Below are 14,642 nucleotides of genomic sequence, written 5' to 3'. Positions count from 1 at the left end.
GGTGTATCATGTGATGTAGGCTATGCACCGTACACTATGACTGAATTCCAATACTCCCCCTTAGCCCTTCACAGGGGCGTAGCCACGGGTAGGCACAGGCATACTCAATTTCAAGTTACCGTGAGTATGTTAACTGTTGATTGTCAACATGGACCAGGATGAACTTGGGGAATTCATAATTATAAATGTATGTGTTTAGTCAACTTCCTACGGTTGGATTCCAAATGATAGCAATCTGAATTCCAGGACAGCTAAACCTAATGATACCCGCGTCTACAAATAACAGACCAACGTGGACAATGTGAAAGAAAATCCTGTACTGAACTGACAAGGTGGGGGATTACGCAAATGTCCTTATTTACGTCATCAATATGTGTACAATATAATTATTCTGTATATACTTCAAAATGTCTATAATTACGACATTATCATAAAACTGATAAAATTGCATTGACAACAACAACCTACTAGAAATCTGTGTTCAGACAGGGGTTGAGAGGACTCAGTTTTGCGTGTCAGTGGATGAAGAGGCTTAGAGGGAGGGGCGGAGCTGAGATAGAGAGACAAAGAGGAAGATTGGGGACAGAGAGAGAGAGAGAAATAGAGGGAGAGGGGGTACTGAGAGAGAGAGTTTGACAGGGGACGGGGAAGAGAGACTGAGAAAGAGAGAGAGAGAGAGAGCAAAAGAAGGGAGACAGAGAAATAAGAGGGGGGGTGGCAGGGGACAGAGAGAGCGAGAGGGCTAGAGAAAGGCAGGTTAAAACGTTATAAACTTTTCCAATTACCACAAAATAACCTAGTCATACAACACTAACTATGAAGCATTCATTTTGGCCTTAAAGTTGAGCTTTGTGTCATTCAAACTTTTTATTACTGACATATGCCGTGAGGTGGCCATTACTGAGAACCCACCCTTGGTTTCATGGAACATGAAGTTGCACCTTAGTGGATTAACACACTGTTGCAAAACCTTGCAGAGCAGTGTACTACCTATCTGACACAATCATCTGTAAGCTGTTAAGCAGGCTCAGGCTGCATGTCTAGATATCCTGTTATGAGTCTCAATGGTGCCTGGATGGTTGGCCCAAAATTCAACTTATCTATTAATAATAGTAACAATATAATATTTCTATAAAAAAAAATTTTTTTATTGTTTGGTTTGATTGTGTGTGTGTGGTACAGCTCCCACTCCTGCCTGTAGGGTGTGTGTTTTGTTTGTGTGTCTTGTCTGTAGGTGTGTACCTACACACATATGATCTAAACGTTCCCAGGTTCAGGATCATCTCATGTTGTTTCCCCATCTGGCTACTGTGCTCCCCAGCTCCCCAGGTCTGGAGCCCCAGCTTCAGTGATGCACCTCGGGCTCAAGAGGGGCTCCAACCCTGAGAACAGGATTCCCACAGGGCCCACGTGACCCGCTCCGGAAGGGCCCCGAGCGGCCGGCGCCTGTCTGTCTCCAGCCGGCCTCAGTCCCTCATGGTGGTCCAGTCTGGGTCCCCTGGGTAGGGTGAGTCCCATCAGAGCAATCTGCCAAATGTGAGGTAATCCGATCATGAGATTGTTACCCACAAGTCCTCACTCTGCAGGGATATGTGTAAAATGTTGCAAAAAAAGCAAAGAAACCAAAGTAAAGTTTATATAGCAACTACTTGTTATGCCTCCAGAGGCAGGGGAGTGCGTGTGTAAGAGATAATATGCGGCATTCCTGTTGTATTCCCCTTATTCACGAAAGGAAAGAGGCCCAGACACTTAGATGGGGAAACCAGTTGGCGAGGAATGACAAAAAAGGAAGGATGGGACTGTTTCCTGTGAAACATTGAAAGGGAAAGTAATACTAGTGTTAGGGGTTTCCATTTGAATTGGACATACTGGAAAGTTCGTATTGTAATTTCAAAACTTGATTGCTGCAATCAAAATAATGATTGCAATTTTCTTTATCAAGCTCTCTTGGATGTCTCTCTCTCTCTCTGTAGAGAGAGAAGTTGGGAAAAGTTTTACAGGTTTTTTGTGTGCATTTCTCTTTACTTTGTGGCCAGGCAGCGTCACTGAGGCACGGGGGATTCACCATCCACAACATCCAGAAGGAGAGGGGAGCTCCGTCCCACGTGATCTTGGGGGTTACACACCCACGGCAACAACAGTTTAACACTGTGACCGTTTAAAATGTATGTACTGAGTAATGACTTATTATGACGCTTTATTATGTTAAATGTTATATATGCTGTTTATGCAAAATGTTATATATGCTGCTTTCATAGTGATTTTACACACTACTCAACACTGATGATAATAACATCAGGTACTGTATCTGTAATTACCGTAATTACTTTGGACCAGGTGATACATGATAACAGCACTGCATATTGCCTGTTAAAATGCTTTGAGATATTGTGGTTTCAAATTGTATGTACAGTTTATTGTTACATTTGATCCAAGATGGGGAACCGCCCACCCCTGATATGTTGGTATAGACATTAGTCTTCTACGTCTGTGAATTATTAGCCATAAAATGTAAAAAGGGGAGAAATATTTGAAAATAAAATGTATTGTTTAGTTGTTGACCATTTTTATTCTTTATTCCAAAGAAATACCAGAGAGATAAATGTGTCTGGTCAAAACCACTTTCATTCAATATGAAACTACAATGAACTTGCATAAACAAAAACATATAACTACAAAAAACAGAACAATTGTAAAAAAAACACTTTTTAAATGGCAGAATTAACAAACAGAAATGCAAAATTCAAAGATACATTAAACAGGTTCTTTCCGGGGGAGCATGAAAGTGTGTTATAAATTAGTTTATGCTGCCAGACCAGCTAATGCTGTGTTCACTGTGTTCCAAGGGACAGTGAGACACTGTTGCCCTCTAGTGGAGGTCTTGTGCAGATACACTCACTGTGGATTTGAAGACCCTTGAGATGAACTACACTGTATGGACAAACGTATTGGGACACCTGACCATCACAACTATATGACTAACATGTTCCACTCTTCTGGAAGGCTGTCCACGAGAATGCGGAATGGGTTGCCATAAAATCTCCTGCAAGTGTAATGAGTAGCTGTCCCAATGCTTTTGTCCTATATGGTGTATTATGACCGGTTATGTACATTACATTCTACATGTGTCAGACTCCTCTACATATGAACCTTGACATAAAAATAAATAAAAAATACAGACGTTTTTCTCTCACTATGACAAATAAACACAACCAACATAGCCATTTCCTGAGCTACGACTGTCCCGGCTGGTGGATCAAGAGTCTGTCAGGGGGAGGCCGGGGGCTCCTGTGGGAGTCAGGTGTGGCTGGTGTACAGGTAGGTTCTGTTGATGGTCCAGTCTGAGGGGAAGTCCTGGAGAGGGTGTTCCTTCAGGTGTTTCTGCATGATGGCCAGGCTGCTGCAGTACTCCAGGCAGGCCGTGCACTGGTAGGGCGTGGCCCCGCCATGAGTGCGCAGGTGCTTGATCATGGCCGAGTAGTCACGTGACCGCTGCCCGCACAGGCGACACTCGAAGGGCTTCTCTCCTGTGTGTGTGTGGGGGTGTGTGTGTGTGTGTGTGGGGGGGGGGGGGGTCAGATGAGGAGATGAAGTCAGAGGGGAACAAGGTGGGCCATGGATTCAAACATGAGAAGGTCATGTATAGTTAAGATTATAACTTATCAGTAGAATCCTTTTAAGTGTATTATCACATTTATCAAGGTTGCGCCATAACCACATACAACAAGAATAATACTAACCTAATAATATACTGATTGGATTAGCATACACAAATCCTTTAATTTTGGAAAAACATTGAAACTGACACATTCGGTTTCAAGCCACTAGGAAAGTGTCAAGAGGGGCAGGATCACAGATTTTCAATGTCCCTGTACTTGTTCCAAATGGCAACTAACTTGAAACTTGAACACAAAATGTAAGGCACTACCACATGTTCAATCCCATTGGTGAATATGTCAAGGTAACACTAGTTACCCCCCCCCCTCCCCTGATCTACGGATTCATATCAACATGTCCTTAAGCTTCTCCCACAAGAAACGCCTGTTTACAAAGAGACAGGGATACACAGGGACACACAGGGACACACAGGAACACGCAGTGGCGGTGTACCTGTGTGTACGCGGTGGTGTGTGTCCAGCTGGTGTTTCAGGCTGAACTTCTTAGGGCAACTCTTGCACTGGTAGGGCTTCTCCAGGCCGTGTCCTCGCCGCTGGGGACGCAGGGAGGGCTCCAACTTGTAGCCCTGCCCACAAAACCCACAACCTACAGAGGCCACTTTGAGGGGAAAGAGAGGGAGGAGGAGGAGGAGGAGTAAGAGGAGGAGAAAGAGGAGGAGGCGGAGAAAGAGGAGGAGGAAGAGATGTCATGAGGCGTCTGGAAGACGTTTCAAGCTTGGAAACTCTTTCAGTTCAATCGTCTCTGACAGAAGCGCCACGGCCTCTGCCCAACCCATTTTCACATGAACATGTTTGCAAATGAGTTATTCAAACCAATGCCACCACAAAACATTCAACACCTTGACTTTTTGTCCGACAACGTCTACGGGCCGTTCTCTTTCTCCCATTCTCCCCTTTTCGCCTCTGCGTACGCGCTGTGTACGTGTGTGTCTCCATCACAGCTTTTTCACACATACGTCCATCGTGGCTCTCACACAGTGGGTGTCCATTCCAATCAGGCCTGTGACAGAGTAGCACTACAAGAAGCGCACAGTGCCAAGCCGCATGATGACAGGCACAAAGTGACCCGTGGTTGGCTCGACCTCATTCCGTGTTCCTGTGCCTCGTTCTGTCACGCACAGGAGCACTATGCGGTCGCCCCTCTCTCTCTACCCTCGCTCTACATCAAGGAAGAAATCAACTGTTCTGTAGCTTTGCGAGGGGCCGCAGTGTCAGTGCGGGCTGGGGTACAGTTGTATGAATAATGGCATGACACACATTCTCTCCACCACAGCGAGGACTGAGCAGGGCCTGTGGCCTTAAAGTCCAGATCTTCTGGTCGGCCTTGTTCTTCCCCTGTCACTGACACCAAGCACTGCCACCGCATCCTCTCAGCCACCCAAAAACACCTTCACCCCCCTCCCCCACTTAGCAGTGTTCTTTAACGAAAAGGTGTGAACTTCAGTAAGGAGCTGAATTCGAGTCGAGTTTGAGCGTGTCTTATTACGGCGCAGTAGTATTCGTACAGGATGTCGAAGTTAGGTGAGGGAGGGAGGGAGGGAGGGTGGGTGGAAGGGAGGGAGAGAGAGAGAGAGAGGGAGGGAGGTGAAACCGCAGCATAGCTTCTCTCACAGTGCTCGACTCATCCTCTATCGGCCCATTAGGTAGAGGTTTCCTGTCCTCTCCTGCTGCCTCACTTTGATAATAGACGCAGCACACAGCACGCACCTGACCATGCGAGTGCCTTTCTGCTGGGGACGGGTTTTGATGCCATTTCAATGGCAGGCTTGTCGTGTTCTGGAAGAACCACGGTTCCATGTGGTTCTCTGACGTACCTTTATGGTTCACGCGAGGCTACATCCCTGCATCTGAGAATACAGGTGTGTCAGTCGGTGTAACGCCCGCTTGGCTAACTCTGTGACACGTGTGTGCTGTTGCAGACACACAATCACGCACACACACATACATACACACGCACCCACACACATGTATACAGTCGCTCACACACACACATGAACAGACCGACAACGCTGCTCGGCTGCACCATAACTCTTCCTCTCTCTCTCAGTTCAGGTCAGATGGATGAGCGGTTAGTGAGTTGGGCTATTAATCAAAAGGTTGTTGGTTCATTTCCTGGCCGTGCCAAATGACTTTGTGTCCTTGGGCAAGGCACTTCACCCTACTTGCCTCGGGGTGAATGTCCCTGTTCTTACTGTAAGTCGCTCTGGAAAAGAGCGTCTGCTAAATGACTAAATGTAAATGTAGGTCAGAAAAAGCTTTATTAGCATCAAAAACATTTGTAAACATTGCCAAAGCAACAACAAGACTGTAATGGAGAGAGGGAAGAATGTTTAGCAAACGTTGAGTTTGAAACATCTCTCTCTTTTTTACCTCCATTATAAACCCCTTGGTTCTGGTGTTACCTGAGCGGGCGGTGGGTGATGCATGCAACCATGGTCTCTCCTGGAAGGATCTACTGCAGAGCTGGCAACCTTGGGTCCTCAGCGCTCGGTCGGCAAGTTCCTCATGGAACCTGGAGAGAACACACACCAAATGAGCCAAATTTAGAAGAGCGAGGACAAGTTTGATTCGGTGGCAGGGAAGAAATCAAATGGACACCAAATTGTATTTTTCCCTCAGTAACTCCACACTAATCCATAAGTGGCGGATATGTCATCTATGTAGTATATACGTTTGTGTGGAATAGGGACTTCCCATTGCGTGACTCACTGCATGCTCCACAGCCTAACATCATTTCAGTCTCACGTCTCCTTGGTTTCAACCGAATGTATAGATATATGCAGTCCCTTTCACAGAGAAAAAGTCACAAAAAAAAAACGGTTTTCTGTGAGCAACAGGAAACGAATTGAGCGACAACTTCCTACGCCCCCAAATTGATATGGATAGAGATCTGCAGGAGTGGGCAGGAAGTCAGACTATCGCCGAGGAGTTGCTATTTTTCACACAGACACAGCAGTGCCTTGGCCCCAACATTTATCGTTTCTCTGACCCCGGCTAGTAGAGGACCTGGTTGAGTTCTGTGAGGTATCAAGTGGTAGAAGTAAGCTTTTATGGCTGAATATTGCAGGAGTGGGTTATGGGAAAGCAAAGATGGACGGAGAATGAAATATTTAATCTGCTGTGTGTATGTGTTCTACCTGAGTCTGTATGTGTCAAAGGGCAAGACTGAAATAGTTCTGTTTTATCTGAAATGTCTGTAGGTTGGTAGATCTGAATGTCTCTGAAGTTTTACGTTTGCAAGGGAGGGGAGAGGCTAAGGGGGCTCCCCGTAGATACTATTCTCTGGAAACACACATTACTGTACACTGTACACATTCTGAGGCAAATCATTTGAAAAGAGGAGTTATCTACACACTCAGAAAATCACATCTAATTGCTGTACTGCTTCCACAATCACCCAAATTACAATGAGAAAGTTATTTGGGTTTGCATTTACATTTAGAATTATTGATACCCAACAGCAGATTATAGCATATATACTGCATGTATAAATGTATAATACGATATATTGTATGTATAGCTGTATGACAGAATTGATTTTATGATTGAATGTCAAACTGAATATATTGTATGTATAAATGTATGAAAACAATTACTTTACTTCAATATTTGAGTCTTGTAATGTAATGTTTGTTGTAAACAAACACAGCAATTTCAAATGTCAATCTCTTTTTTTTCTTCGTTTTTTTACTGAATCTTTAAAATCTTAAGACAGAGTAAATTTTTTTTTATAAATATGTATCAATACCATGTGTAAAATGATAAAGCGGCTAGATATACAGACAATTAAACTGATTAAACAGAAACTGACATTTTATTGAAGTAGTAACGCATTATCTGTCATAGCACAGAATGTACTCAGGACGTGCCGGATGGGCTTCGTATTTCTACATTGTCTCGTTCTTCTGCCCCGATTTCCACGGCCACTATTAATACGTCACTTAGGATAAAAACATCTGCTAAATGACTCAAATGTATATAATTTAAATGCAACCAATGAATTGGACAGGTGGGAAGGGTTACTGTCAGGGGAAACTCTGGAAAGTGCAAAAGTGGTCCACTTATCACTGACATCCACCCAGACACTAGTGAGTCAGGTTGCTCTTGTCATTCGGAAAATCAAGCAGCGCTAAGCAAATTAGGGGGATTCTGAATAACTGAACATCAAACTAGAAAGAAAACAGGGAAAAGATGGAAAAAGATGTAGAGTAAAGGTATTTCTACCTTGGTCTTTCTTCCTGTTCTTCCCCCATCAAAACTTTTTCGGAGGTGTCCGGTTTCCTCTCCAGTTCCTGTTTGAGTATGTCCCCCAGCTCTGGCGAGCCGGCCAGGATGGAGTGTGTGTCGGGGTGGATGATGCTTGGGTAGCCCACAAAAGGGTTGTGGACCTGGGCTGGGAAGGGGGAGGCGAGCAGGGGGTACATGTGCTGTGCGGAAAGAGGAAAAGAGTACGGCACAAACTGCTGGGATCGGTGGAAGGGCTGAGAAGCCACGAGGTCGGAGTAACTGAGGGACATTCTTCTCAGGGTGTTGACCGAGTGCCACCTGTACCTGGATGGCGAGCGGGCGCCATGGCAGGTGGCAGTGCTGGCGATGACGCTGTCCCTGGAGGGGGTACTCACGGGCGTGGGTAGAACTACCAGGGGCCTCTTCTTCAAAGGAGGTGGGCTGGAGCCCTTGGTCTGAGCAGCTGGAGTCGTCTCTCTGACCGCCCCTCCCTCGTGCTCCTTCCCGGGGGGAGACGGAGCTCCGTCTTGGGGCTCCCCTTTCGGAACGAACCCTCCTCTGGATGCCTGCCCCTCGTCTCTCTCCTCGGATCCTCCCGTCTCCACCTCTTCTCCCGTTTCCTTGGTGTGCTCCGCCTGGCCGGCCCGGCGCTCCAGGGCGTCCAGCTGGCTCCGGCACTGCTCCTCCAGCGGCCGCATCTCCAGGAGCTGGGCGGCCCTCAGCAGCTGCTGCAAGTCGGACGGCGGGACCTCCAGGGCCTGGGAGTAGCTGAAGTCCAGGAGCTGCTGGAAGGTGTCGGGGGAGAGGTCCAGGGTGCAGCTGACGGGCTGGTCGACGGCTCCCCCCTGGCCGAGCAGCCGAGCCAGCCGCCGGCTTGCACACGCCAGCACCAGACGGTGGGCCCGGAACGCCCGGCCGTCCACCGAGATGACGGCATCGCAGAGAGAGCCTGAGCCACGGAGGGTATCCGCCTGCTGCAGGAAGCTGGAGTACTGAACGTTGTGGAGGCGGACCATGACGGATGTGGACGGGCCGCGGAGACGTGGAGATGAGGAGGTAAAACAGGTAGGCTGATGAACGAGGCCTCAGCTGCAGGCTGAGACCATCCTACAGAGTTTGGATCCTACACTTCCTGCGAACAGAGACATGAAAGAGACATGTGAGAGTGCAAAGTGGAAAATGGTTCCTCGAATGAAGGGATTGTTGACGAGCAGATAAGCCCCACTTCTCTAGATATTTCCATCGCTGAGAGGTCGTTAGGATGTTTCCAAACTGTCGGTGAGGTTTAAGAGGAGGGGGTGAAAGTGAACAAGGTAGGAGATCAGGGTAAAAACATCAGCGCAGTGACGTACCTGTTGGTTAGGCTGTCGACTAAAAAATAACTCTTCATAGAAACCAACAATTGTAACCCAGATCTTATCTTTTTAACCCCGATTATTTTTGGAGCCATATTGTTTGATCTTTTAAAACCTAATACTGTGGTAAACTGACTACAGTATGAATCACACAGTTATTATAGAAAGACTGTCTAGCCTCCATAGTAAAACGTAGCGTGGGTTGTGTCTGGTTGATGTGTGGAAAGGTTGATTTGTTTTAAGTTAACTTTGAAACAAAGCTCCAAGCTTTGTGAGAAAGCCACAAAACCTGACAGAATACGAAAGCATGACTAATGCCAGCACACATTGTCTTCACAGACCAACAGAGAATGTGTTTGATCAACAACAACAACAACCGTAAAAACACAGTCATTTGGGTTAGATACGGATCTTCATTCATAAAAGCGTGCACTTGTTAAAAACATTCCCTGCAGTTCTTCAGAAACAGGAAACATATAAATGATAACCCTGATAAAGTTACAAAAACTATATATACATACAGTAAATGTATACTGAATAAGTACACAGTCGCATTACCAAATATGGATTTCCCTCATGTGTATAAATGGCGCACCCTGCAAATGAAACAGCACTGTAGTCACTAAAAGTGAGTATTGAGGATCTACAGTAAGAGGTCAGTTACAGTTTGTGGCTGAGGAACAGTGTACTTGTCTACTAGGTCTACTCCGTTCGGGCTCGCTCTGCAACGCCATTTCTGTTCATGTCACGGAGAAGGCGACTCCTCTTTAGTCTGCTGATGAAATGGAAAGTACTAAAGTAATAACACTGTCATTGTTACTGGAACTGATGCATAACCCCTTTCGAACAGACTGAGGCCGACTCTCTTTTTCTCTCACAAACACACACACACACACGCACACACACACACACACACACACACACACACACACACACACACACACACACACACACACACACAAGCAAAAACCAACAAGCAGTATAGTTCAAGGAGAATGAAGAGAAGGTCAATACATTTCAACTCCAGAAGTACTCAGTACTCAGACGTACTCAGTACCAGTATTAGAGCTGTCAGGGAACATGTCCTGTCATGCTCCTTCCAAGATGGTGCCATGCTTGTGGCCAGTGATAACTTCCCTGTGTGTTTTACTTCTCATGTGGCCAGTGATAACTTCCCTGTGTGTTTTACTTCTCATGTGGCCAGTGATAACTTCCCTGTGTGTTTTACTTCTCATGTGGCCAGTGATAACTTCCCTGTGTGTTTTACTTCTCATGTGGCCAGTGATAACTTCCCTGTGTGTTTTACTTCTCATGTGGCCAGTGATAACTTCCCTGTGTGTTTTACTTCTCATGTGGCCAGTGATAACTTCCCTGTGTGTTTTACTTCTCATGTGGCCAGTGATAACTTCCCTGTGTGTTTTACTTCTCATGTGGCCAGTGATAACTTCCCTGTGTGTTTTACTTCTCATGCTGTAAGAGTGCAATTTCACGCACCTAAGAACTGACTAAGCGCGACTCCACGATGAAGCTGTCCACATCCAAAGCAACACATCCAACCTCTCTTCTGCCACACTGAGAATAAAGGTAGTTGTAAGTGTTGATTTGTACGTTCAATATGTGTATATTTTGACACCTGCAAACTATTAACCCTGCAAACTGTTACTAAGATTTGGAGAACACAACATTGAATAAGGATTTATGAATATCACCTTTTTTACTGTGTGTGATCTATGATTGAAAATGTTTCTCAAAAATTGTATACTGGCTTAGTTTTAGTTTTATTCATGACCAGTATGATATTGTAAACATGTGGATATCTGCATAGATAAACCATGTGGGTGTACTTCACCACGCACCATTAGAATAATAATCAGTTTTGAGTAAGCCTACAGTATTTCCGTATTTTGACTACACATTGCAGTTTAGACATCAATGAGTGAGTAATGGCAGAAGCGCTTCAAAGTTTTAAAACCTGAAATCTGGCCTGTAGTCTTGTACTTTTGAGATGCTAATCAGATACTAATGAGATGTTAAATTATTATTCACTGAACTCTATTTGTAAACAGCTACCATTATTGTTTTGATAATGCCAGACAGAAATACTTTAATAAGACATTATGTTACCATAATGGAGCTATTTGTCTGGTGTTTTACTCATGCTGACATAATCTTTAGTAGTATCAAACTGGTTGAGATGATCCCTGTTGAAGTGCTGGTCTTGTGCTCTCTTTAGTCGCAATGACTGTTACGTTAGTTATGATGTCTCTTTCTACTTTTAAATGTTTTTTTATGCATTTACTTGGACCAAAAGCGTGTTTTAAAATAATAATAGTGAAAGCACTATTTTACGGAGACCACCTACAAGTTAGCATGTCATCAAATACACCCCTACTGACAGAGACTCTTATTTGTGCTCATTCTCGTTTTGATCCAATTTCCTAAACGAATCTGTTCTCCTTTGGAAGCTTAGTCACAACTGAAATAATTCGCACATAACTGATAATTACCACATTTCGTGCGTAGACACTAACGATGCAAACTGTGTCTGTATCATCCTTTATATCTAAAAAACAGCGGTGGCACCATTTGAACAAGTTTGCTCTGAGGCCTCAAAGACAGCAGCCTAAGTGCAGACAAACCCGTGTCAACGATTGGCAGACGTGTTTGCAAGAAACAGCTCAATCATAAAAAAAGGGACCAGACGTTTGCAAGCAGGATACACAGAAAACATCATCCCAGCACGTACCTAAACACCGACTCACACTGTCCTTTGCGGCGCACTTTCCGAGCTGCGAAACCTTAAATGCAGCCTTGATAGAGATGTGATAACAATGTTTCTCAAAGATTGCGCAACAACAACACAAAAATACATGACACTGATCTCTGCACGTCGTACTGTGGCTTACGCACCAAACCATGCAAGCGGAGGCACCTCCTCAACATCCTCTGCCGGTGCGTGAGCTGAGAGAGGGCCGTGGGCCTTTACTTGCCTCGCACGTTAAAACGGCGGGCGCTGCTCGTGAAGAAGCGCCTGGGAGCTCTGGCCTTAAAACCACAAGAACAACTTCTACCTGACAAGCTCAACAGAGAGAAGAGAGGAGCGCATAGGCATGGAGATCAAGGATAAAAGAGAGGAGGAGAGGAAATAGACAGGGGCCGAGGGAGAAGGAGAGAAAGGATGCGCGAGAGAGAGGGAGAGAGAGAGAGACGAGAGAGAGAGGAAACAGTAGTGAAATTACTCAGGGTGGCAGACAGTACAGAGATGCATTGGTGTTGAATACAATGAAGAAACTCACCAAGTGACTCAACTGTCTCCTCTGCAGAGTGACAACTTTACACGCATGGAGGCCTTACTGTAAAATGACATCTCTGACTGACTGTAGGCTTAGGTAAGGTTCAGGATTTCTCACCTCCTCATTCTTCTCAGCCCCGCCTCCTCAATGTATCTGTTGCTGATTGGTCCATCAGGGTAACATCAAGCATATGATTAGTTTATGGTGCATGGATTTGACCTTTGATTTGACTGTAGGGTTCTATCTACAGGCTTAGTAAGACATGTTATAATGATGCATTTAACTTCAACAATAGTGTTTTGTTTTGATAGTGTATGATTGTGGGCATTTGTCGATGATGTGTTGGAATTGTGGTTAGCTCAGGTACAGCATGTACTTCTCGACCACATCAGAATTGCACCTACATGCTTTGAATATAATAAAAGCAGTCAAGAAAAGAGTCAGAGCTGGTCTAGTTTTTGTGTGTGTGTCTGTGTGTCTCTATGCATGTGTGTGTGTGTGTGGGGGGGGTTGTGCAACAAAACAATCTACTTCTCCCCACCCACAGCCATGAAAGGTAGGTCAGTGTGCATTATCATGGCCCCCAATACGTGTTCAGGGAAGGCAGCTTGAGCTCACACAGGAAATCCCAGGCGTGAGAGACCAGAGAGGCCACAGTCAGGGCCAGGATCGTGGGTGAAACCTGCACACCTAGTACAGCTCACGTGTACCAGCAGCCCATGGCGAGCGGCTCATGTATTCGCCTTGCGGAGACAATGTTCACTGGAGACATCTGGGTTGCTGCTAGGACAGCATGGTTTGGGGGCAAGGACCAGTGGTGCCTGAACTATTTTGTATGGAACATGCTTCAAGTGAATTGTTTTAAATCAGTTTTCTGTATTCTGTAGTCAGTGTGACTGATGTTCAAGTTCAAGTCTTTTATTTGTCAGGTACACAGAACAACACAAGGTCAGACCGGGCACTGAAATTCTTAAGACAAGACAGCGCAAGCACCTGGCATAACATGACATATAAGTACACAGAACATAATTTACATCTGTGCTGAGCTTAAATAAGTGAAACCTCCTAAATATACAGATAGCAATAAATAATCGACTATACTAACCCTAACACTAATCCTCCCTAAATATACAGACAACAATAAATGATACACTATTATAACCCTAAATGCACACAACACCTATAACAACCCTATAACCTATTCTAACTGTGGAGTACAGTACAATAGTGCAAAATTGCAGATCAGTGACTATGTCAATGACCATACAGGAGCCTGATGGCGAAGTACAGTGAGGTACAGTAGTGCAACGTTACTGATGTTACCAATGTTACTGATGTGTTAGCATGTGTCCAGCAGCCTTCTCTACCAGCCCGGTCAGTGCAGAATTGAGAAATGTAGTGTGTTTCCTGACTAAAGTACAGTATAGTACGCTCTCAAGGCAGGTACTCAACCAAAGCTTCCAGATTTGAACAGTTCATTATAAAAAAGCAAAACCTGCATCAGTGCTTAAAATCGAACTTTATAATCTTCAGGTGGGTAACAGGAACATTCAGTTATTCCATAATGACTGAGACAGTGTCTTCATTACTAAGACTGTGTAGGTGAGACACTAAACCGGTTGTATGGTCCAGTACTTTCCAACAGGCCTCCTCACACCTCTGTCTTTCCATTCGGTTAGACGGACGGTTTGGTCATGGCTTGGATGAGGGTAGAACTGCATTTTTGTGAGAACTTGGTTTTGTCTCCATCTGGAATGAATCTCCATCTGAATCTTCATACTGTGATACTGTGAAAAAACAGTCGATCAGACTCATTTATTGTAGTATTTCTTTATTTGGAACCTCATAAGCTCAACAACAATGACAACGAACATAAATTAAAATCGAGTAATGATCAAATAAATCATATCAATAGAACAAGGCAAATCAAGACCAAAAATATGCCTTTTTAGTGGTTCAACATTTGAAAAGATTAACCATCAGCCTATTAAATATAATTGTTGTGGTGAGTGGTGGGATCAGAGGATGCAGGCCTAACTTTAATAGGTCCAGATGAAAGGTGTTACATTTGGCATGCAGTCATTCCTGCA

At 44.8% G+C, this 14,642-nt stretch overlaps 1 protein-coding gene and 1 long non-coding RNA gene across 5 annotated transcripts; one reads left to right on the top strand and one right to left on the bottom strand.

Annotated features, from left to right (window-relative positions):
- The first annotated feature begins 69 nt into the window (after positions 1 to 69).
- LOC124479844 lies at positions 70 to 3,163 on the top strand. Of its 2 annotated transcripts, none has more exons than XR_006957479.1 (3): positions 70 to 120; positions 247 to 332; positions 1,322 to 3,163. It is a non-coding gene; the product is annotated as an uncharacterized LOC124479844 (long non-coding RNA). The 2 variants fall into 2 exon arrangements; XR_006957478.1 differs by lacking the exon at positions 70 to 120 and having other exon boundaries at positions 226 to 332; positions 1,322 to 1,541; positions 2,037 to 3,163.
- zbtb32 (zinc finger and BTB domain containing 32) lies at positions 2,021 to 12,749 on the bottom strand. 3 transcript variants are annotated; one of them, XM_047038333.1, is made up of 6 exons: positions 12,556 to 12,648; positions 12,170 to 12,330; positions 7,902 to 9,036; positions 6,080 to 6,189; positions 4,111 to 4,275; positions 2,021 to 3,527 (listed from the first exon to the last, which is right to left on the bottom strand). In XM_047038333.1, the coding sequence occupies exons 3-6, from the start codon at positions 8,918 to 8,920 to the stop codon at positions 3,298 to 3,300; spliced, it is 1,524 nt and encodes a 507-aa protein (XP_046894289.1). In that variant the 5' UTR covers positions 8,921 to 9,036; positions 12,170 to 12,330; positions 12,556 to 12,648; the 3' UTR covers positions 2,021 to 3,297. The 3 variants fall into 3 exon arrangements, with proteins under 3 accessions (XP_046894289.1, XP_046894282.1, XP_046894298.1); XM_047038326.1 differs by lacking the exon at positions 12,170 to 12,330 and having other exon boundaries at positions 12,556 to 12,749; XM_047038342.1 differs by lacking the exons at positions 12,170 to 12,330; positions 12,556 to 12,648 and adding an exon at positions 12,006 to 12,153.
- Between the last annotated feature and the right edge of the window lie 1,893 nt (positions 12,750 to 14,642).

This window comes from Hypomesus transpacificus, chromosome 2 (assembly GCF_021917145.1).
Source record: "Hypomesus transpacificus isolate Combined female chromosome 2, fHypTra1, whole genome shotgun sequence".
NCBI classification, from domain to species: domain Eukaryota; kingdom Metazoa; phylum Chordata; class Actinopteri; order Osmeriformes; family Osmeridae; genus Hypomesus; species Hypomesus transpacificus.
Note: the sequence above shows the minus strand (reverse complement) of the source record. Positions and strands in the feature narration are given on the sequence as shown.

What these genes read in the sequence shown, in the direction of transcription:
- zbtb32 (XM_047038326.1), bottom strand. Translation starts at nt 8,920, where the DNA reads ATGGTCCGCCTCCACAACGTTCAGTACTCCAGCTTCCTGCAGCAGGCG. An exon ending in ATCACCCACCGCCCGCTCAG is followed by an intron (nt 4,276 to 6,079) that starts GTAACACCAGAA and finishes TTCCCCTCAAAG; the next exon opens with TGGCCTCTGTAGGTTGTGGG. An exon ending in ACACCACCGCGTACACACAG is followed by an intron (nt 3,528 to 4,110) that starts GTACACCGCCAC and finishes ACACACACACAG; the next exon opens with GAGAGAAGCCCTTCGAGTGT.